Source organism: Panthera pardus, unplaced genomic scaffold (genome assembly GCF_024362965.1).
Source record: "Panthera pardus isolate Hobbes unplaced genomic scaffold, ASM2436296v1 HiC_scaffold_11, whole genome shotgun sequence".
In the NCBI taxonomy this organism is placed as follows: domain Eukaryota; kingdom Metazoa; phylum Chordata; class Mammalia; order Carnivora; family Felidae; genus Panthera; species Panthera pardus.
In genome coordinates this window covers 86,499,148-86,522,070 of record NW_026526666.1, presented here as the reverse complement: position 1 = coordinate 86,522,070, position 22,923 = coordinate 86,499,148, and the positions used below count along the sequence as shown (strand labels likewise).

The window sequence follows — 22,923 nt, the reverse complement described above, 5'->3', positions numbered from 1 at the left end:
TCAGTAAAGGAAGGGCAGTGGTCATTATTATTGCTCTTGCTTTCACCCTCATTTTCTAAAGGAGGCAGTGGAGGAGGAGGAGAAGGAGACCCCTCTGTGGGGGGTGGTCATGTAAAGCTGGACTCCAAGGTTTTAGAGCTTGGGTTTTTTGGGGCGCCTGGGTGGCTCAGTGTGTTAAGCGACCGACTTGGGCTCAGGTCATGATCTCAAGGTTTGTGGGTTTGAGCCCCGCATAGGGTTCTGCGCTGACAGCTCAGTGCCTGGAGCCTCCTTTGGATACTGTGTCTCTCTCTCTCTCTCTCTCTCTGCCCCTCCCCCGCTTGTGTTCTGTCTCTCAAAACATTAAATAAACATTAAAAAGATACATCTTGGATTTTTTTTGTTAAGATTTTATTTTTAGGCAATCTCTACCCAATTTGGGGCTGGAACATACAACCCTGAGATCAAGAGTCATATGCTCTTCTGACTGAGCCAGCGGGTGCTCCAAGTCTTGTATTTTTTTTTTTCTCACCGTGGAGAGCTGTGTTTTCTGAGACCTGTGTATGGCCTGAAGGCCGGGTGGGGGCGGGGGGTGGGGGGAATGTTTCCAGAAGGAAGAGGGAGCAAACTGTCAAATGCAGCTGGGAAGTTGAGGAAGATAATAGTGGTCCATGGGCTTTGGCAACACAAGGTCATTGTACCCTTGGTTAGAGTCTTTTAAGAAAAGGCTAATTAGGGAGTGCCTGGGTGGCTCAGTCGGGTTAAGCGACGGACAGCGGCTCAGGTCATGATCTTGCAGTTCTTGGGTTCAAGCCCTGCGTCCGGCATTGTGCTGACAGCCTGACAGCTTGGAGCCTGCTTCAGATTCTGTGTCTCCCTTTCTCTCTGCCCCTCCCCTGCTTGTGCTCTGTCTGTCGCCCTCTCTCTCAAAAATAAATGGTAAAAAAAGAAAAAACTAATTACAATAAATTGAGGAAAGATAGAAGGTAACAAAGTGGAGAGGCAAGTATAGCAATCTTTTCAAGTTTTGCTGTAAGTGAGAACCGAAAATTGCAGTGGTAGGATGAGAAAATGGGAGTCACGGAATGGTAAAAGATAAGTGACATTAGAGCATGTTTGTAAATTGAAGGGAATGATCCAGAAGAAAAGCATTTGTGATGCAGGAGATTTAAAAAAAGGACAATAACAAGGGTAGAATCCCTGAGAAGACTAAGATGAAGAATTTCACCGCAAAAGTGGAGCGGTTTTCCTTAGATGGCTGGGACGTGTCCCCCACTGAAGGTTGAATACAGCAACCGTTCCATAATTTGTGGGGCCCGGTGCAAAACGTGTTGTCCCTTGTTCAAAAATTAAGAATTTCAAGACTGCATCAGAAGAGCATTAAACCAAGCACGGAGCCCTTCCCAGGACGAGGCTCGAGCCACTGTACAGTTTGTCACCCCAAGAAACTGGCCCTGGCAAGTGTGTGATGATGACAGAGGTAGGCTGTCCTTTGGGCTAGGGCCTCCACTGCCTCATGGAAGGACTGGAAGAGAGGACTTAGGACACTTTCAGTTCCACTTTTCTACAAGCTGGGAAGTCACTCTCAGGGGTGAAGCTCAGAGTTTGTCCCTTTTTAACTTCCAACCCGGCCAGATTTTAGTTCAGGGTTTTCTGGAAGGCTCCAAAGCATCTGGTGACCATAGCAACTCACGCCAAACTCCGGGACCCTTGCTCCGCCCACCGCTTCCTGGACGCGCTCGACGATTGGCTCAGCATGTCGACCAATGGTCGGTGAAGCGGGCTGTTTGCCGCGCGGTCAGTGGTCGCGGGCCCGGAGGGAGGCGGGAAGACAGGGCGAGAAGGCGGGCCTGGGCGGTGCGGCGCGTGCGTGTTTCCGGCTCCGCTGCGGAAGGCGGACGACTGGAGCCGTTGGGCCGGACGCGACCCGAAAGAGCAGGGAGAACGCGGGACGCGAGTGCGGAGCTGGGAACTCGGAGCGTCGCTAGAGGCAGGCGCGATGGGCGGAGAACAGGAGGAGGAGCGGTTCGACGGCATGTTGCTGGCCATGGCGCAGCAGCACGAGGGCGGCGTGCAGGAGGTAACGGCCCGCGCGGCGTCGGCCTGGCCTGGTCCTGAGGCGCTCGCCAACCCGCGCGGTCCTAGCCACGCTTACTCCACTTCTCTGTTTTCCGGGGTCGAGATTCACCCTTGGGCCTCGCGGGTTCCTGGGATTCCTCCTACGTCCTCACTGCGACCCAGCTTCCGGTCTGGCCTCCCCGTGGCACTTAGGGCCCCATTCGTTTCTGTCCCGGGCTCCCGGCCCCGCTTAGTATCTAGCAACTCCGTGTCTTAGCAACTCCGGCGTCTCCGAACGCGCTCCTGGAAAACCCGCTGCCCTCTCCCTTAACCCGTCCCCCAGTCTCATACATGCTTCCGGCCTCGTTTTCCGTCCGATGGCCTCCCCCGAAGAGCATTTCTTAGGATGAAGCATCCTATACGTTGGGATTTGCATCTACCAAGACCTGGACCGAGCTGGCGAATGTGTGTGTGGGGGGGGGGGGGGGTGTGGGGCGGGGTGATGTTAGCACGTGGTCCCTTTAGGCCGTGAATGAGGAGTAGGAGGCCTGGGTTCACAATTTTTTCCAGCACCTACCTACAAGGGACCTTTCCACGTCTCCAAGCCTCAGTTCCTTTGTCTTTGAGATAGAGCTACAAGTCCTTTAATTTCTGAATCTTTGTTGGACAGGAAAAGTCTCGAAGGACAGTAGGGAATTCTCAGTAGTCAGGTTTGTTCATTCAGATACTTCTCGGGTGATTGATGTGTTTCAGACACTCACCAGACTGGGTCCTGGGCATATAGATGTGAGCAGAAATCTGTCCTTGCCCTGATGGAGCTTAAAACTTTTCAAAAGCATAATTCATACATAGTGACTGCATAATAACACATAGCATATGAACGATAAGGACCAACTGTTACAGATTCTGGAGTTGGTTTTTTGGGCCAAAAACGTGGAAAGTTAGAAATAGAAAAGCCTATCAAGATTGGTTCCAGAACTCTCATTCTGTAAAGAAACCAAAGGAACTTGCCTAAAATCATCCAACAGGTTCCTGACCAGACAGGACCAGACTCCTTGGGCCATTGTGCTTTCCACAGTCCATTACTGATTCTTTGTCTCACTGGGAACAAGTTTTCTTTGAGCTTTCTATTCCCATTCTTTTACTCAGGTGCCTGTGGAGACCAAGGACTCCTAAGCCTTTTGAGGTGGGAAGAGAGTTACTAATTTGCACGTGTGAAAGATTCCCTTCCTCATCCTCCTGAATTGTTGACATTAGATTTGGGAACAGGTTCATTTTTGAGTGAATCAAAAAAGTGTCTAGAAGTAGAAATTCAAACCATGAAGATATGAGTGGTTCTAAATCTGATGCTAGAACTTTTGGGCAGATCAAAGCACTAAGGTGCTAATTCTTGGTCACCATTAGATCATTTCATTCAGGAAAAGTTTTACTGAGCATATACGCTGAGCCTGGTGCCAAGCTTTGGGGATGTAGACAGAATAAGCCATAGTTCACGGTTCCTGTGTGTGAGGAGTTCACTCTGGCAGGAGGTCTCTTGCTCTGCAGGCTCTGTGCTGACAGCTCAGAGCCTGGAGCCTGCTTCGGATTCTGTGTCTCCTCCTCTCTCTGCCCCCCCCCACCCCCAAACATTTAAAAAAAAAAAAAAAAAAAGCCATGGCTTAATATAGGAGGTCTCTTGCTGTGGGCCAGGCGCTACTAAGGGCCCTCACCTCCATTATTTCATTTGATCCTCACAGGGTCCCTAGAAATAGGTCCTGCTGCTGTTTCTGTTTTAGAGTTAAGAAACTTCCCCAAGATGACAGAGCTAATATGTATCAGTCTGATCTTCAAACTTGTATTCTTAACCATTTGGATACTCTGGTGTACCAGTCAGAGTTAGTTGGTTTTAAACTTCTCTGAAGTGGCTTCATATACTCCCCTCCTTCCGTCTCTGCCCTAGTAACTCAGCCAGTGCCAGTCTGGATGGACTTTTTACTGTCTGGAGAGGAAAGCTGGGCCTAGATGTTTCAAGCCCTGGATTGAGAGGAGTGTTCTATATCCTTAGGCTCCTTCTAGAACCACAAGGAATATGAAACCCATGTACCCATAGACAGGAGAAATGAGAAATCTGCCTTTCAGGAAAGCTAAATAAGGTTAAGTTAGGCTTCCTGGTGGAAGTGACTGAGGTAGGGCCTGTTAGGGAGGCTGTCTCCTCTGATGAGAGGCTTGGGGTAAAACAATCAAGTCCCAAGATCCCTCCTGGACGAGAAACCGATCTCTGTGCAGTCAAGGGGCTCCCATTGTGGCATCTCCACAGCTGCAGTCTCCTTCTGTCTTTCAGCTTGTGAATACTTTCTTCAGCTTCCTTCGACGCAAAACAGACTTTTTCGTTGGAGGAGAAGAGGGGATGGCAGAGAAGGTGAGTGTTGGGGCCTGCTGTCCCTTGGGAAGCTCTGTCTCTTCAGAAGAAAAGCTCCCCTGGTCTTCTTTTGGTGTAATAATAGCCTTCAGCAGAAGTAAAATGCCAAGGGCGAAGATTTGGGGACGGGAAGCAAGCTGTCGTTTATTGAAGCCCCTTTCCTTGCCAGGTGCTTTATCTGCCTCTATTTCCCGTGATCCTTTAGCAGTTTGAGAAGGACAGGTGTTACTATTCCCATTTTGCAAATGAGGAAATTGGCTCAAGGGTGTTTGGCACTTTGTCCTCAGTCTTGAGCTAAGTTGTGAGAGAGCCAGCGTTGGAACCAGAGTCTGTTGTAAAACTGTCTTCTGCCCTTGACCGCATGCTGCTGGATTCCTTTTCCATTGAGGAAGTTTTATCTAATTACCTACCTGGTGGTGAGAGTGGGCAAATGTTGGAAACTGAGCTTAGAAAACAAATACAGGAAAACTTAAAGCCAACCAATCCCAGTCTTCCCAGATACGGTGACCCAAAGTTCATGGATTTGGGAATTGCATTTTGTGGTACAGGCTCTGAGACCTTGAACTTCCTTCTGATACCTTAGATTGTAATTATATTTTTGAAAATTGGTAAGTTGTGAAAATGTTACCTCACCGAACAATGATTTTTTAGGACATTGATACTGTTTTCACTTAAAGAGACATAGTAACAAGAGGGAGACATTTTGCAAACTGCTTCCTGTGGCGTCAGGCATCTGACAAGCTGGAATGTGCTATACTGTGTCTTGATCTGAGGCTACTCTGTCATAGACACACTGGCTTGAGAGTGGGAGTCCTGGAATCTCAGCCCATTGGTGTGGGTTGGTTGATTTCCCACCAATTCTCTGGTCCTTTCAATCTACATGTCTGCAAAATGGAAGAAGGTGGACTTACTGACCTGTAGGACCCCTTCTGGCTGAAATATTCTTTCTGTGTTAGCGCCAGCGCCTGTTTCTCTGCGGGCCAGACTGCCTTATAATAGCATTTGTTCATTCGTTCAGTGAACATTTATTGAACACTTAATGCTTTGTCTGTGGTGGGTATTATGCCAGACCCTTTGGGATTACATAGGTGAATACAGACTGGCCTTTGTTTTCATGGATCTCACAGTGTAGCATGCTGCCCCCACCCCTTAATAAATGAAGAAGTGGGTGTTCGGGCAGAAGCCCTAGGAACATTAAATGGGGGACTGCCCTAGGTTGGGGGCTCAAGGAAGACTGAGGAAGCGGTGCTTGAGGTATGAAGGATGATTAAGAGATAGCTGGAAGAAGGGAGAGCAGGGAATAAATAAAGAAGTGGTGTCTTACAGGTATGGGGGTGATGGTAGCTGCCATGTATGGTTGTCTGCTGGTCCCCTCTTAGACCTTGTCATGCTCCTTGGCTCTTTGTTCACTTAGATTCAGCTCTTCCCCAGGAGGTGGGTCAGACTCTCGGGCAGGCAGAAACCTGTCCAGCCTTCCCACCTGGTCTCCATGTGTAACACAGTAACTCCTGGGTATTGAGTGCCTACTGTGTACAGGCCACCAGGTACATCGTTTTTAAGTGCACCCGTTAGGAGCAAAGGCTCTGGAATCAGGTAGACGTGAGTTGGAATTCCAGTCTCCCCCTCCATTTCCTGCTTTACCACTGTGTGGCATTGGGTAAATCACGTTTTCTCTGAGCCTCATTTTTCGCAGCTGTAAGGGGGTCTAAATCCTTATCTCATAGGGCTGTTGTGAGGATAAAAAGAGGTAATGTAGATGAAGTGGCTGGCATTTGAGAATCAAGTTCATGGTCCTTTTCTGAACCTGTTGGAGCCGAAGCAATCCCACTTCTGGGTACATACCCAAAAGAATTGAAAGCAGGGTCTTGAGAGATCTGTACACCCGTGTTCATAGCAGCACTATGCACGAGAACCAAAAAGTGGAAGCAATCCAAGCATCCACTGATGGGTGAATAGTGTCATATATACATGTGATGGATCTAATGGAATATCGTTCAGCTTTTCAAAGGAAGACGCACAGGAGCACTTCTTGAATGATTTAATTTATGTGAAGTTCTAGAACAGGCATATGTTTTCTCCTTCAGATGTTTTGGGGTACCCTCGCCCTGGTAAGGTTAAATATCTCCTACCTCTCAGTGTCTCTTCTTGCCAGGCTGGTGGGAACCGCTCTTTACTCCCCGATCACCCAGCCTTGGTCAGGGAAAGCCTGTGTTCAGGTCTGCCCGCTTAACAGTCTGGGGCCTGTCATCTTCCTTTTTTTTTTTTTTAAATGTTTATTTGTATTTTGAGAGAGAGCGCTTGTGCAAGTGTGTGCACGCACCTGTGCATGCACGGCGAAGGGGCAGAGAGAGGGAGAGAGAGTCCCAAGCAGGCTCCACACTCAGCACCGAGTCTGCCTTGGAGACTGATCCCACGACTGTGAGATCATGAACTGAAATCAAGAGTCAGAAGCTCGACCGACTGAGCCACCCAGGTGCCCTTGGGGCCTGTCTTCTAGAATTAGCCCAGCTGTCCTCATCCTTCCCTCCTCTGCTGGGCTGTGGTTCCCAAAGATGTGTCTAGTAACAGATGCTTGGCTCTCTGACAGCCTGCTGGTTGGCACCATAGAGTAGGCTCCACACCCCCAGGGGTCTCTGCCTGGGGTTGGGCCTGGGTAAAGCTGGTGGGAGGAGATTGGGAGGAGGGGTCAGAGACTGCTGTGATTGGCCTTGGCTGTGCCTGGTGGTTCAGCTCTGCCCTCACCTAACCTCCAGGAGCTAGGAAGGAACAGGACGAATGGGATGTAACATGATTCACTGGAGCTGGGAGAGGGGAGGGCCCTGCTCCCGCCTCCCCTTGGCCACTGGTTGGCAAATGGCTTGAGTTCAAGGTCTTCCCGATTAGGGATTTGGGACCAAGGCCCTTTGGTGGAACAGCCTTCGCTGGCGTAATTGTCCCGTGACTGATTCTATTGACAGCACAATGGCCTTCAGGTGACTCCCTTCTCTTTCACACACACTCCATTTTGTTAACCCATTTGGTTGGGGGATGCTTTTGGTGCCCTTCAACCTTGTAGAGTGTGGAACTACTGCCATGTGGCATGAGGTTGGGAGTTTGGGGGTAGCCGGAGGAACTGACATCAAATGAATGAGAAGCCACGGGGCATTTGGCAGAACCTAGGTCTAGGAGCCCGTGGGTGACTTGTGACCCTGAGCCCCACCTACGCCCCTCAGCTCTTGCAGACCCCTCCTTCCATCCAGCTGTGGCTCAGAGATGTTTGGAAGGTGGTAAATTGACCACCGGTCATGTGCTGAGTGCCCGCGAGGCCTCTTCCAGATGTGTGGACTGACACAGGTGGGTTTCCTGAGTTGGGTATGTTCCTGGGCCTGCTGAGGGCCTGAAGAGACACCGGAGCTGGTCCTGGAGGATGAACAGGAGATTGCCAGGTGACCTGGGAGTAGGGACAAGGACATTTTAGGCAAAGAACAACTTATGCAAGATTGTTTTTGGTAATAATGACATAGAAGCACAGAGTGATGACCTCAGGGTCACACAGGTAGAAGGAGTAGTCCGGGAACTCCAGTCTAGGTGTGACTGTCGGGTCTGCTTGAGAATTGGGCAGGAGGGCTTGTTAAAAAGACAGGCTGCCGAGCCCCACCCGGAATGTCTGATTCAGTAGGTCTGGGGTGGGACTGAGGTTTAGCATTTCTAACAAGTTGTGGGTGATGGTGGTGTTGCGGGTGTGGGGAACCACATCTTGAGACCTATTGGTATGAATAGGTGAGCCATCTCTCCCATTGCATTTTTATAGGGGAGAACATACTTGTCCCCACCCCTAACCCGCTGACACTGGATTAGCCTCAGTCGGGCAAGGGGTGTTAGGAAGCTAACACTGTGTATGTGGCTGTGATGTGGCAAGGACCGTGCCAGCCTCTTGGTAAGCATTTGTCCTATTCGATTCTCGTGACAGGTGAGAAAACTGGGGCTTCGAAAGTGTCAAAGTCATTCACTTGTCCAAGGCCACGCAGCCAGCTAGTGACAGTGGCAGTAGTATTGTGGTAGCTCTTGGGCAGCAGGGAGACCAGCTAGCAGGATGTGGGTTGGAAACATTTTGGGAAGGCACAGTGGGAGAGGAAGGATTTGACGTTGATCGCTCTCGGGCTGAGGAGAGGAGGAGTCTAGCCTTTTCCCTCAAGAAAGCTCTCTCTGCCTTCCTGCTAATGTGGTGATTCTGGATGTGTTGGCTGAGTTGCTGCTGTCCTGGAGACAGGTACGCATGGGGAAGAGATCAGTCAGGGAAGCAGGTCAGTGCAGGCCTGCAGGCTCAGGAAAGGTCTCTTGGGCGGAGACTGGAGTTCTGTTCATAACAGCCCTGCTCTGTAGGGAAGGACCTTCTGAGCACTTACCATTGGGTCTGCACAACAGCCCTGTGAGGTATAGGGATTCATTCTCACAGGTGAGGAGTCTGAAGCTCTTACAGGTTAAGTTCTTTGCCAAAAATACAGTAGCTAGTGTGTGACAGCTTGGGTTAGAACTCAGCCCGTCTGGCTTCACTGTCGTGTTCTTAGTCACTAGACTGTGTGTTTTTTAAGTAACCACTGTTTATTGTGCCAGGTACTTTGCAGCTGTTCATTTGAGTTCTGAGATAGGTGTGTACAGTGTCCCCCCCATTGTATAGATGAGGAGCTTGGGTTCTGAGTGCAGTGCCTTTGCCCAGGCACCCAGCAGATAGAGGCGGGACTGGACTCCAGGCCTTGGGATACTGGCCCCAGCCCCAGTGCCTCCTCGCCTTCTGTCCCTCCCCCAGCTCATCACACAGACCTTCAACCACCACAATCAGCTGGCGCAGAAGGCCCGGCGGGAGAAGAGATCTCGGCAGGAGAATGAGCGGCGGGAGAAGGCCGAGCGGGCAGCCAGGCTGGCCAAGGAGGCCAAGTCAGAGACCTCTGGGCCCCAGATCAAGGAGCTGACAGATGAGGAGGCAGAGAGGCTGCAGCTGGAGATTGACCAGGTAAGAGTGGGCTCCCTGCACCCCCATCAGCACTGGCAGCGAGGATGCTCTTGCCAACTGCTGTGCCCTTCACCACAGAAAAAGGATGCAGAGAATCATGAGGCCCAGCTCAAGAATGGCAGCGTTGGCTCACCAGGGAAGCAGGTGAGTTGGACTGGGGGTGCATAGTCAGGGGGTTGGAAACTTCCAGAGACTCTGTAGCCTTTCCCCATGTCTCGGATGCTTTCCCCTATGCCCTTTCCCTCAGCTTTGGGGGTCCTCCCCATCCTTCAAGATCCCACTCCTAGACATTGGACCACAGGATTGGGTTTAAAAAAAATCTACTGGTCTTAAAGCCTTGGCAGGAGAGCCTAAGAGCCAGAGAGCACAGCGCTTAGACAGGTATCATTTGGGTGGGCTGGGGTTTGTGGGCCCAGCCTGGCCCTTTGCGGCGATATATGTGGGGGATGTGCCCCTGGGGCTCCTCCCTCTCAAGTCCAGCTTCCCAAACAACGCTTGGGCATTCATTTGTCTTTCCAGAGTTTCTGGTCTGACAGTAGGAGTCTCAGCCCCACAGACACAGAAAAAGAAAATTGATCATTTGGCAGCCTGGTTTTATTTTAGAACCCTGTTCATAGCCACCTTGTGACCTTCTGTTTTGTGCTGGGCTTTCTTTCCAAGTCCCTTGGCTTGGATCCCCAGCTAGGTTCCATGGGTCCATCTCTGACTGTCACTGTTCACCAACTGTGTCCTTTGTCACATGGTATGCTGCTTGTCTTAGACAGAGATCAGAGCCATTTTTTTACCTCTGGCTCCCAGTGGGCCCTGGAGTGGGCAGGGACCAGGTCTGTTTCATTTTGCGGCTGTACGCCCAGTGCCATCCCTGGGCCTGGCTCAGCGGGGTTCAGTCTGTCTGTCAGGTAAGTAGCTGAGCACCCCAACTGTGAGCAGGAGGCTGAGGAGGACGAGGAGGAGGAGGATGAGAAAGACAAAGGGAAACTGAAGCCCAACCTTGGCAACGGGGCCGACCTGCCCAATTACCGCTGGACCCAGACCTTGTCGGAGCTGGATGTGAGTGGCCGGGGCTCGGGTTAGGAGGTTAGGGAGCCAGCCTGGGGCTCCTGCTGACCTCCCCTGCCCCATGCAGCTGGCGTTGCCCTTCCACGTGAACTTCCGGCTGAAGGGGAAGGATGTGGTGGTGGACATCCATCGGCGGCACCTCCGGGTGGGGCTCAAGGGGCAACCAGCGATCATTGACGGGGAGCTCTACAACGAGGTGAAGGTGGAGGAGAGCTCGTGGCTCATTGAGGACGGCAAGGTGGTGACAGTGCATCTGGAGAAGGTGTGAGCGGCCTGGTCTCCTGGTCTGAGTCCTGATGGAGAAAGGAGGGAGGGTGTCTGCTCATTCACTCAGGGACCATGCCGGGGGCCTAGTGGACACATTTAATCTGCACAGGACTTTCAATGTAGGTCTGTCCCATTTTATTCTATTAAAAAAAAAATGTTTTTACGTCTATATTTAAGGGGGAGAGAGAGAGAGAGATAGCATGTGAGCATGGGAGGGGCAGAGAGAGAGACCGAGACAGAATCTGAGGCAGGATCCAGGCTCTTAGCTGTCTGCATAGAGCCCAGCATGGGGCTCGAACTCATGAGCTGTGAGATCATGACCTGAGCCAAAGTTGGACGCTCAACCAACTGAGCCACCCAGGTGCTGCGCACCCCCCCCCCCTTTTTTTAATTTTTGAAATTTTTTTTTTATGGTTCGGTCTAAAATTCCTATTTTAGAATCAGGAAAAGGGCAGTTCAGATTTGCCCAGGCTCCTACCTCTAGGTAGGGATGGAGTCACGATTGAGTCTTTGGTACCAAAGCATCTTGTTTTACATTAGGTTTGTACATGAGTTCAATGCAGCAAATACCTGAGTATGTACTATGTGCCAGACGCTGTTTTAAGTGCTGGTGAGAGAGCAATGAGCAAAACATAGAAAATTGCCTTCAGGAAGCCTCGCCTCATTCCCTCAGAGATGCGACACAGACACCAGTAAATAAATGTAGTCCTGTAAAGTGCCATGAGTCAAAGGAAAGCTTTCCATGGCACGTAAGGCCTGTCCCAGCCTACCTGCCTTTCACTCACCTCTCCCATGTCCTTGCACTAGCTTCTCCCAACTGGAATGTCCTCTCTTGCTTTTTCATCTGGTGTACCATGTGTCCCTCAGGCCCAGTCCTGGTGCCACTCTAACTTCTGTCCCTCCACCCTGGATGAATAGCTCCCTCTGCACTTCATTTTTGCCCTGATGACACTGATTTGTAACTGTCTCCATTTGCTTCCCAAGCCACTGGGGATGGCAGAGGTCTTGCCCATCTGCACCCTAGGGCCCCGCACAGGGCTTTGTGGGTCCCAGGTACAGGATAGAGGAGAGAGTTGGGTTTTGGAAAGGTTGGGGGGTGGTTCCTAGGGTACAGAGTGAGCTACCTCCCATCTCCGGTGGTTCCCCTCCTCACAGATCAACAAGATGGAGTGGTGGAGCCGTTTGGTATCCACTGATCCTGAGATCAATACCAAGAAGATCAACCCTGAGAACTCCAAGGTGAGCCTTAGCTGGTTGTGTTGGGCCTCAGCTGGGAGGTGAGGGCCTAGGTGGCCCCAGAGCTTCACCCATCTTTGTCACTGCCTGCCCTCAGCTGTCAGACCTGGACAGTGAGACCCGCAGCATGGTGGAAAAGATGATGTACGACCAGAGGCAGAAGTCTATGGGGCTGCCCACCTCGGATGAGCAGAAAAAGCAGGAGATTCTGAAGAAGTGAGCAATGCAGAGATGGAGGCTTGGGGGGTGAGGGGGTAGTTCTGGGGAGGAGGTGGGTGTTGGGTCTAGGCCTGGGTGAGACAGTGAGTGGGTCACTGAGCAGGACACAGGGGCCGCCCTTCCCCTTCCAGAATGAGCCAGCCAGGTTTATGGATTGATAGCCTCAGCTTGCCTACTCTAATCACTTTCTGAGGTCATCTTGAGGGCAAGGCCACCTCAGGGTAGGAAGGGAGAACACAAGCGGTCATTGCCATCTATAGGAAAACCCTGAGGCTCTACCGCTTGCCTGGCCTGGCTCCCAAGTTGCTCAGGGTTCTAAAGAAATTAGACCTGATGTGGGAGGTTGGGAGAAAGGGGCTAAGTTTCCGGGAGAGGGACGGCCTGATTTACCTTCTTCCTACTTTTGCTTCCCCAGGTTCATGGATCAGCATCCGGAGATGGACTTTTCCAAGGCCAAATTCAACTAGCCCGTATATGTCTCCCTGAACTCTTGGGGGTGAACCCCAGCCATCCACCTTTTCCTACCCTTCCCTGGGATTTGGGGGCCTCAGGGCTGGGACAGGTATGGGACTGGCCCAGACACACTGGTCCCAGGGCATCATGGGAGAAGGGCTGGGGCCTTGTGGGGGGTGTCTTATCTTCCCCAGTTGGCCTACCGTTACACATTAAAACTATTTACTCCACCTGTTTTCTCTTCCCTCTGGTCTTTCCCTGGGGGACAGGCCTCTCATTGCTGGTGCTGGGGGCTTGGCTTTTAGCCCAGCTTCTGCCATGTGACCTAGAGCAAGTCCTTACACCTCTCTGGGGCTGTTTCTCATTACTTAGAGGGAAAATTAAACAAGGCTTTTAGTCTGTGACTGAGCAAAGGTGAGTTTTTCTGGATACAGGGATCAGAATACGTGTCATATTCTTAAAGGGGCCCATGACTCAGCAGAATTTAAGACCCACTGGAGTTGATTCCGTTTTCATCTCTAAGACAGTGTCTCACTGTGGACATTCTCCATCTTGGAGAGGCCTTGACCTGGATGAGATAGCAGAGCTGAAGGAAAGGGGACAGTTTTGTCACTGGTACTGGGACCTTGTGGTCACAGTCCCCAAGGGGACCATCTCCATTTTGTATATTTGATAGGGAGCTGGATAGTTTGCCTAGTTGTCGCTTGCCACAAGGTGCCTGTGAGATAATAAGATGCTGTGGGGGGTGAGGTGGATCCTGGATGTCTATCTTGTTCGGTCAAGAATGGGCTGGTGGGTCTGCTTTCTCCTCATTGCTGAGAGGACTAAGACACTCCTGTGTGTGAGGAGTAGCTAAGTAGGATCCTTCTGGACCCAGCTGGGCTCTGATGTCCAAACAAGGGGACCCTACTTCTACCCCAAGCAGGTCAGCTTGCTAACTTTGGGGCAAAACTGCCAAGAGGCCAGCTTCCGGGTTGAGAGCCACAGTTACTAGTCATGTGGCCAAGTTCCTTGAACCCTCTGAGCCCCAGCCTCTTGGTCCATGAAAGGATGACCCCATTCCAGGGTTGTTGGGAAGGTCCAGAAGATCCCAGTGGACCACAGTGCTATCAGAACCAGGGAGAGGTAGAGGGAGCTGAACTGCAAGTTGGAGGCTGGGTGGGAGCTGACCCATCCTCAGGGATTTGGGGACACTGCAGGGATGGGCAGTGAGCTGAGGCGGCGGGGTGGGGGGGGTGGTGGTGGCAGGTAGGCCTACCTAAAAGAATCCCTCAACAATGACAAAGCACTTGTTAGACCTTCCTTAGGTACAGAAACTGCTTCTTTATTGGGGAAACCTGACAGGTAGACATTCTTGGTATCATTTTAGCCTTATGACTGCCCCACAACACTGAGGCAGGCTGGGCACCCTATCATGTCTCTTGTGCTGTGCAGCAGCCAAGCAGATTGAACAGAAAGGACAGTATCTGCTGAGATGACCAGGCCGTCTTCTGTTACCTTTGTCCTTGGAACTGTGGTTGTGTTAGCATCCAGAACACCATCAGCCAAGAAACAATAGAACATAATGTGGAGTGGGCACGGCCCACAGAATTCCAGACAGGCCCTGCCTGCTCCCTAACCCAATCCATTAAAATAAGCTTCTTTGAGCTGTCACCCTCTCCCTCCCCATCATGGGGAGAGGGAAGTTGGCATGTTTGGTTATGGGGGTATATGTTAAGGGGATAGAGATGGGATCCAATCCCAGAAGGTAATTTCGAAGTCTTTGCTTTCCATGACCGAGGCTGCCTGAAGACCAGGGGCAGGAAGGAGCAGGCCCAGGCAGGGGTCAGGCCAGCAGAGGATCCAGGGGGATATGGGCACAGTGGCCCAGTGAAATGCACATGGTCCAGGAACCAGTCAGCTGAGGCAGGAGGAGCCACGGGTGGCCACTGCTTCTGGTCTCATGGTCCTGCTTCCCCTCTTCATGCTGTGGGCTATACTCCCAGAAGGGGTTGCCACCACTGGGCCTGGTTGGGGTTAGCAGTACACCTGGAGCAGTGGTGCTCCTGATGAATCTGTGTCTGTGCCCTGGAAGGACGAGTCGTGGCTGGCTGGGTATCCTGAGAAGGGAAGAGGAAACAGGCTCAGAGAGGGGAAGGAGCTCATCTAGGTCCCAGGGACAGGGAAAAGCCTGCTGAGAAGGAGCAGAGTAGGACTTGCTTGGGTCAGTCTGATCCTGGCTGGGTGACCCACTCGGCTTCTTGACCTCTCTGAGCCCCAGCCTTGCTGTCTGTAAATGGGTAATGACCTCACTCCCGGGGGCTGGTGAAGACCAACAAAACAGTAGTAGCACACAGGGTAGAGTGCCTTTTCAGCACCAGTGGAAAGCGCTCCCCCCCCCCCCCCCCCCCCCCCCGCCCCTTCACTGTCCTCGCCAGTAATATGGGCTTAGATGCAGCTTCTGAACCCTGCGTTCAGGGACAGCCCTCTGAATGTCTCCCAAGTGAACCCTTTAAGCCAGCCTGCAGGATTGGGATGGGGTCTGGCTGCTCGGGCTTCTGGTCCCTTTCTGATCCCATGCCCCACCCACCCCAGGAGGAAGCCGAGAGGGGAGAATGGAGGGGGGTTGCCAGAGGGGACTGTAGGGCAGTGTCCTCTGTACTAGTCAGGTCAGGACCAAACCTGGGGCTCCATAAGGCCTCAGCTTCCTGGCGATGGCATCTGCAGTGGTCTCCTGGGAGATCTGCACTGTGAGTTCTAGGGAGGGAACAGGAGGGGGCAGTCGTCATTATCACATCCTTTTAACCCTAGCCCCCACCAGCTCCCAGCCCGATGAAGGAGGGGTCACCTACCCCTTGGCTGGGTCAGAGAAACAGTGTTTAAAACAAAGACACAGGCAGTGTGTGTGCGTGTACACAGGCATCTGTGCCGTGGTGGGTGGGTAGGGGTTTTGGTTAGGGCAAAGGTCCAAATTCATAATGGGTTCCTGGATCCTCTTAACCAGGTTAGGCCTGCAAGTTACTCTGGCAGGTGGCAGCAGGGGACAGAAGGAGCCTCTTAGGGGATGCAGAGGAGTTCAGAAAAGGGAGGAAAAGGAGGAAGAGCAGTGACTGGCTGAAGGGTGGACCCACAGTGGCCCCAGACCCCAGCGCAGCCCTCCCTTGGTCAGCACCTCCTCTGCTCTGCCCCTCAGCCATGTGGAGCTCCACCTACCATCCTGGCTGAGCCCTGAGCCCACCATGGTCTCATGGCCACTGTCAGGGGCGGCAGCAGGGGCAGCACCCCGTGTGGAGCGCCCCTCTGTGGTCTGCGGGCGGGTGCGGCTTTTGCGGGTACTGATGCGAATGATACCACGAACCAGGCGGCCCTCGGCATCCTGCTCATCCAGGTGGTAGTCCTGGGTGATGCTGCTGATAAGGTCCGAGATTTTACTGGTCTTCTCCAGGAACACAGTGTCTGATGTGCACTTGGCCAGCTCGTCGATCTGGTGCACACTGAACAGCTCTGTCAGCTTCTTGAAGATGAGCACATCAATCTCTCGGCTGGACATGGAGCCGCTTCCTATCTCGGGCAGATCCAGGTCCGACTCGTGGAAGGAGTAGTACTCTTCAGAGCCACGGGGGCTGCTGGCAAGGGTGCTAGGCAGGCTGTGCCGCATGGGTGGGGGCTCGGCCAGTGGCTCCTTGCAGCAGGAGTCCGCATCAGGGGCTGGGGAGGTGGCACTGCGGTAGGGATATACAGGGATGCCTTTGAGCTTGACGTCAGGGTAGCTGAAACTGCTACCCATGGTTGACTTGAGCCGTTGGCCATCCCGCTGACCAGGAGGTGCACGGTCGGGACTGGGGGGCACTCCATTGTGTTCTTTGGACCAGTTGGTGTCAGCAGCCCTCTCAGGGGAGTCCCCAGCAGACAAGCAGGGGCTGCCACCCCGCACGCAAGCCCCGCAACGCTGAAGGCAATTCCGGCAACGGCGGAAGCAGAAGGCAGCCCGGCACCAGTCCCACACCCAGGGTCGCCAGAGCAGGCAACAGGCCGGGGGCTCAGCAGCAGCCTCAGCAGAGCCGGAAATGAAGGTAAGGCTCTCAGGCCCATGGTGGCCAGGGTCCTTGGGGTCTGGCCTGCGGGTGCGGCGGCTCGGTGGGGGTTGGGATGGCTCATCAAACGTCTCCAGGCATAGCTCTGTTGGCCGCTCCCAGGGTCCCAGGCGTGGGGGCCCAGATGATGGGCGGGGGTGTCCGGGGCGGGGCATGGCTCATTGCATGATTTGTTGCAGCCAGGCACCTGTAGAGGAGAGGCCAGAAAGGAGTCAGGATCAAGGGTGCAGTTATGCCCATGAACCCTCACCTAGTATCCCTCCCTCCCCAAGAGGAAGTTCTGTCTCTGGTCTAACCTACATGTCAAAATCTCCTGGGACGTCATGCCCATTGGGATGGCTACTATTGAAAAACCAGAGGATGACAGGCATTGAAGATGTGAAGTGGGAATGTTTGTAGAATGGTGCAGCTGCTGTGGAAAACTGTGGCAGCAACTCCAAAAATCAAACACAGAACTGCCCTATGATCTAGCAATTCCAGTTCTAGGTATACACCCAAAGGACTGAAAACAGGGACTTAAACAGGTATTTGTATTCCAATGTACACACAGCATTATTCGCAATAGGCAAAAAGTGGAAACAATCCAAATGGCCATTGATAGATGGATAAATAAGCAAAACATGATGTATACATACAATGGAATATTATTCAGCCCTAAAAAGGAATGAAATTGATACAGGCTACAACATAGATAAGCTTTGAGACAAGTGAAATAAACCTGACCCAAAGGACAGACGTGTGGTCCCACTTACATGAAATATCTAGAATAGTCAAATTCTTAGAGACAGAAAGTAAAATGGTGGTTGCCAGGGGCTGGAGGCAGGGGAAAAGGGGAAGTTAGTGTTTACTGGGTAGAGTTCCACTTTGGGAAGATGAAAGAGTTCTGGAGATGGATGGCAGTGATGGTTACACAACAATGTGACTGTGTTTGATGTCACAGAATTGTATGATTAAATGGCAAATTTTAGGGGTGCCTGGGTGGCTCAGTCGGTTAAGTGGTTGTCTGACTTCAGCTCAGGTCATGATCTCACAGCCTGTGAGTTCAAGCCCTGTGTTGGGCTCTCTGCTGTCAGTGTGGAGCCCACTTTGGATCCTTTGTCCCCCTCTCCCTCTGCCCCCTGGTCCATGCATGTGCATGCGTGTGCTCTCTCTCTCAAAAATAAACATTTTTTTTAAAAAAGGTAAATTTTATGTTATGTATATTTTACCACATAAAAAGAAAAATCCCCTGAGATATCACTTTCTAGGGAATGGTCTCCCCCAGTTTATTCCCACTGTTGGTAAGCCTACCCAGCACAGAGTCTCTGAGGCTACTCAACAAATGCCTTTCCATGTGACCTGCTACAGAACCTGAGCATTACTACCTTCCCTTTCCCCTCTTCCTTCAATCAGACATGGGGCTGTAACTGTCCCCACGTCAATATTTCAATCTGGCTCAGATTTGCTCGCCTAGCAATATTTAACACCAAGCACTCTTTTGCTTCCTTTGATTAGACAAGAAAGCCACAAAACACACCTTCTTTCCCTTTCTGACTTGGTTGCTAGCAAACTCAGAGCAAAAACTTCATTCATTCCACAAACACTGAGGCTGGCCCTATGTTAAGGCACTGTAAAACCAAGGATGAATAAACTACAGACCCTGTTCTTGTGATTCACTCATGGTTTTGTAGGGAAAACAGATGCTTAAAAGATCCTAAGATGGAACATGTAGGATATATGAGGCATTATGGGAGCGAATAACTATGCCTCAGGGAGTTAGGGAACATTATGTAGTGATATGTTTGGGAAGGTTCTTGATTACATGTAGGGGTTTCCAAGCAATAAACTGGATTTTCTGTGACATTGATCCTTTATCTTTTTCTCCCTGATTTAATGGCACTGAGGTCATAGAACTGGTGGTATGTGAGGAATTTGGGACTGAACATCAGGATATCTGTATTCTAGTCCCAGTTCTGGCTCTAACAGACAATGTGCTTTGGACAAATAAATGCCACCTCTCTAATCAGGCCCACGGTCATCTGTCACCCAGGTACTGTTGAGACTCCCATTCTGGCCACTTCCATTTCTTTCTGCTTACTGCAGCCAGGGAGAATTTTAGCAATCTGGAGAAACCTGGCAGACACCACTTTAATCAAATGATCAAAATTAACATCACCAATAATGGGATGAACTGACATCATGTGCCTCCTGATACTCTGCACTAAGAAGGATATGACATTACTTAAGTATTTCTGCCAAAAAAAACATAACCTGAATATAATCAGGAGGAAACATCAGACAAGCCCAACTTAAGGGCATGACAACTAAATGCAATGTGTGATCCTGGATTGATCAAGAGGAAAAATTGGAAACTGGGTAATGTGGATAAGTGGTAAAATTTACAAGTAGACTGTATATTATTGAATAGTATTATGCCAATGTTAAATTTCCTGAAGTTGATTACTATGGTTATATAAGATAATGCTCTTAAGAAACATACACTGAAGCACTAAGGGGTAAAGGAGCATGATGTCGGTAACCTAATCTCAAAAGGTTCCCAAGAAAATCCGAAGGTTCATGTGTCTCGAGAGAGAAGGGGAGGGAGGGAATGTCAGCCATGGTGGCTAGGCAAGAGGATACAGGAATTCTTTATTCTTGTAATTATTCAATCCACTTCCCCGGCCCCATTCTGCACTCCTTCTCTAAGGAGCCTCCACATCCCCAAGTGGGATGGTAACCTGTCTTCCTACAGCTTTCTGCTGGGCTCTGTCAGCTGGGTCAGCCTTGAACCCATTGTTTGAGGATAAGCCTGTATGACCCCAAGGGGCAGGGACTGTGTCTGACTCCTTTCTGCCTCAGTGTCAGAACAGGGTCAGATACAGTAAGTGCTTCAGGGGACTGACACATTCTGTGTGGCCTTAGAGTAGAATCAGAACCGTGGGGTAGAAAGAAAAAGGACTTCAAGCTCTAGGCTGACCAGAATAGGGGTAGCAGCAGTCTCAGGGAAGGGGGTACAGACAGAGACTAATAGATGACTTGAAAGTCCCTCACAACCCAGACAGGCAAGTGGTTAAAAACCTTTGCCTTGGTTTGAGCAATGTGGGGCTGGAGGTATGGATTCATTCAGTCACTCAATTAACAAATATTTAGTGAAGGCCTACTGAATGCCAGACACTGTTCTAAATTTTGGTGGATAAAACAGGCAAAAATTCCCTAACCTCAGTCAGGAGTCTGCATTCTAGTGAATGAGTTAGTTATTGATGGCTTACATTGTTCTATGTACTGTAAATGTATTAAACCAATTTTCACAACCCTATTTGTTGGTATTATTATTATTACTACTACTATTATTATTATTATTATTATTATTATTATTATTATTATTATATACTATATACCTAGAGGTCCAGATAGGTTAAATAAGTTATCCAAACCACACATCTACTTTTACCCAAGCAGCCTGGCCCAGAGTCTTACCCAATACCTCATCCTATCTGTTACTTGGGAGGGAAAGGGGCAAAGTGGCCAGCTGCTAGCTCCATGAACAAGCCTATACCCACAGAGGGACCATATAGGGAGCCCTCAGCCTTCCAGGCTCAGGCCTTGGATGAGGAGGATGGGTGCCTCTACACTGTTTCAACCACACTGAGCTCTGGGGTAGGTAAAACCTTCAAGGGGTTACTGATAAGGGTCTGGATCACTCCTCCTCTACCCCCAAGGCTTTAGGATTTGCTACTATTCATTAAATTCACCCACCAGGGGCACCTGGGTGGCTCAGTCAGTTAAGCTTCCGACTTTGGCTCAGGTCATGATCTCATGGTTTGATTTCAAGCCCAGCATCGGGCTCTCTGCTGTCAGCACGGAGCCTGCTTCAGATCCTCTGTCCGCCCCTCTCTCTGCCCCTTCCCTGCTCACACTCTCATACTCTTTCAAAAATAGATAAACATTAAAAAATAAATAAAAATTAAAAAAAAAATACATTCATCCCACCAAATATTTATTGAGCACCTACCATGTGCCCAGCACTGTGCTAAATGCTGGAGAAACAGCAGTGAATGGGCCAGAAATAGTCTCCAGCCCAAGAGGGCTTTCACTTTACCTAACACTCAACAATTGTTCTGTAAATGTTATATTTACAGATCAGGAAGCTCAAGCTCAGAAGTGACTTGCCCAGAGACACCCAGCTGGAAAGGGATGGCACAGGATTTGTATTGTGCTCTACCAGACTCTGGAGCCCATGTACTTTGTTTTGTGCCACATACCTGGAATGTGGGTGAGATGGAGGTCGGGGGGGGGGGGGGGTTGGGGGGGTGGGGAGGGTACTAAGGGCAGTGGCTTGTTTCAGTTTTCCCCACCCCTCTAGGTCCAGAACCCTTCTGAAGTCCAACTTAGCCCATTTCCTCCAGGCTCTATCTTCCGCTGGCTGCTGCTGCCCTCACATCCGAAAGCCTAAGAACACTGGTCATTTGGTTTAGTGAGGGGAGGGCCCCTGCTCCCGTTGTGGCCTGGGACAAGCCTCTTGGCCTCAGTTTTCTCATCTTTAATTAGGGAGACATGAGTATCTTCCTGGGCCACTGTGAGGTTTAAATGAGTTATTTCGTGCGGGTTTCTTAGTGTGGTGCCTGGCACGTGGGAGGGGCTCGGTCGCCGGGCGCCCCAAGTCACTGCAGGGGCCCGCCCTCCCCAAACTTCTCATTGATGCTCTCTCCTCCCCTAGTCCCTGAGATCACACATACACACACAGGGGTCGGTCTCTGTACACCGCCCTCCTCCCAAGGTCCCCAGGACAGGCCCCACCCCCGTACCCAGCCTAGTCTTGCACACCCAGCGGAGACGGGCACCCCAACCCTGCTCGGGAAACAGCCTTCGGCTCTCGCCCCCGGCGTCCCCGCACCTTCTATTTCCTGCCCCAAAGGCTCAGCCCACGAATCCGGCATCCGGGGGCACCCAGTCCCGAGGCAAGGGAGAACCAGACCCGGGCACTGCCCCTCCGATTAGCACAGCCTCTGCACCAGCCGGGGCCCTCGGGGCGAGCTCCACGCTCTCCAGCTGCAGGGGCCCTCCGCCCGCGGGCAGACGCAGCCCCTCTCCCGCCCTGACACCGTTCCTCCGGGTGTGCACGCCCCCCTCCCCCCTCCCGACACTGCCACCCCTCCCCGGGCGAGCAGAGACCCCCCGACCCCAGCCAGCTCAGCCCTGAGGGCGACCGCGGCCCCCCCGCCCCCCCCCACCCCCATTCTGGCCGCCCAGCCCAGACGCCCGCTCAGGCCGCTCCCCGGCCCGCGCACCCCGGAAGTGGGAGGGTGGTGCCCGAGGAAGCGGCCCCGGGACCCTCCCCCGCCCAGGTGTAGCCTCGGGCGGGGGGGGGGGGTCTCTCCACACCGGCGCCACCCCGGCCCGCGCCCCCACGGGCCCGCGCGGGGCTTACCTGTCCCGCCAGGTGAGCCGCCTCCGGCCGGCCCCTCCCCCCGCCCCCCTCGCCGCTCACCTGGGGCGCAGGTGAGCGTCTCGCGGGAGCGCTGCACGGGCCGCCGCTGGGGACACACTTCCTGCCTCCGCGAAGCGCCGCCGCCGCGCACCTGGGCCGAGGCCCCGCCCTGGGTGCGGGGCGGGCACCGGCGGCCCGGCTTGGGCGCGAGGCCTACGGACTCCGAGCCGGTGCTCGGCCTGGTCTGGTTAAAGGAGGCGGGTAGGGTAGACCGACGCCGAGGCTCAGTCTCCTCTCCTGTTAAACGGGCAGGTGTCCCAGGAGGCTCTGAGCACCTGGGGAGCGCTTGCCGGTCCTTAAAGGCCCAGCTCGAAGGTCATATCCCCTGGGATGCCTTCCGCGGGGGGGGGGGGGGTGGGGGGTGGGGGGGTGGGGGGGCCCTTGGCCTGTCTGGTTTTCTGTTACATAGAACAGGTCTCAGTACTTCGTTAGCATAGTACTCAGCACAGTTTTGTCCTCTGCCTCCTCCTTTTCTGACTTGAGGACAGAGGCTGGTCTTGTTTCCCAATGCCCCTTGGTGCCCAGGGCAGGACCTGGCACATACTAGGTGCGCAGCAGATATTCTCAAGCCAGTGAACCGCTGGGCTCCGGTGTCTTCCTTTGCCCTGAGGTAGAATAGGGGGTGCGCGTCATCTGCTCGCTGGTCAGTTCACCTCTATCTGGGGGAATCTGTAGGGGAGGACAACTACCTCTACCCTGGGGCCTCCGAGCAGTGTGGAGGCGG

At 52.1% G+C, this 22,923-nt stretch overlaps 2 protein-coding genes across 3 annotated transcripts; one reads left to right on the top strand and one right to left on the bottom strand.

Annotated features, from left to right (window-relative positions):
- The first annotated feature begins 1,846 nt into the window (after positions 1 to 1,846).
- Positions 1,847 to 12,889, top strand: NUDC (nuclear distribution C, dynein complex regulator). The gene is made up of 9 exons (XM_019432474.2): positions 1,847 to 2,059; positions 4,358 to 4,435; positions 9,222 to 9,425; positions 9,504 to 9,569; positions 10,356 to 10,475; positions 10,552 to 10,746; positions 11,907 to 11,990; positions 12,085 to 12,203; positions 12,622 to 12,889. The coding sequence occupies exons 1-9, from the start codon at positions 1,979 to 1,981 to the stop codon at positions 12,671 to 12,673; spliced, it is 999 nt and encodes a 332-aa protein (XP_019288019.1). The 5' UTR covers positions 1,847 to 1,978; the 3' UTR covers positions 12,674 to 12,889.
- Positions 12,890 to 14,609: 1,720 nt separating this feature from the next.
- KDF1 (keratinocyte differentiation factor 1) lies at positions 14,610 to 22,324 on the bottom strand. 2 transcript variants are annotated; one of them, XM_053898776.1, is made up of 4 exons: positions 22,200 to 22,324; positions 15,852 to 16,919; positions 15,321 to 15,395; positions 14,610 to 14,758 (listed from the first exon to the last, which is right to left on the bottom strand). In XM_053898776.1, the coding sequence occupies exons 2-4, from the start codon at positions 16,885 to 16,887 to the stop codon at positions 14,676 to 14,678; spliced, it is 1,194 nt and encodes a 397-aa protein (XP_053754751.1). In that variant the 5' UTR covers positions 16,888 to 16,919; positions 22,200 to 22,324; the 3' UTR covers positions 14,610 to 14,675. The 2 variants fall into 2 exon arrangements, with proteins under 2 accessions (XP_053754751.1, XP_053754750.1); XM_053898775.1 differs by having other exon boundaries at positions 22,140 to 22,267.
- Between the last annotated feature and the right edge of the window lie 599 nt (positions 22,325 to 22,923).

Bases quoted from the DNA above. Each gene is read 5' to 3' on its own strand.
- NUDC (XM_019432474.2), top strand. From the start codon at position 1,979: ATGGGCGGAGAACAGGAGGAGGAGCGGTTCGACGGCATGTTGCTGGCC. The intron at 2,060-4,357 runs GTAACGGCCCGC...TCTGTCTTTCAG, and splicing joins ACGAGGGCGGCGTGCAGGAG to CTTGTGAATACTTTCTTCAG. The intron at 10,476-10,551 runs GTGAGTGGCCGG...TGCCCCATGCAG, and splicing joins AGACCTTGTCGGAGCTGGAT to CTGGCGTTGCCCTTCCACGT.
- KDF1 (XM_053898776.1), bottom strand. From the start codon at position 16,887: ATGCCCCGCCCCGGACACCCCCGCCCATCATCTGGGCCCCCACGCCTG. The intron at 15,396-15,851 runs GTAGGTGGAGCT...TTCCCTCCCTAG, and splicing joins CTCAGGGCTCAGCCAGGATG to AACTCACAGTGCAGATCTCC. The intron at 14,759-15,320 runs GTTTGGTCCTGA...TTCCCTTCTCAG, and splicing joins GAGGCCTTATGGAGCCCCAG to GATACCCAGCCAGCCACGAC.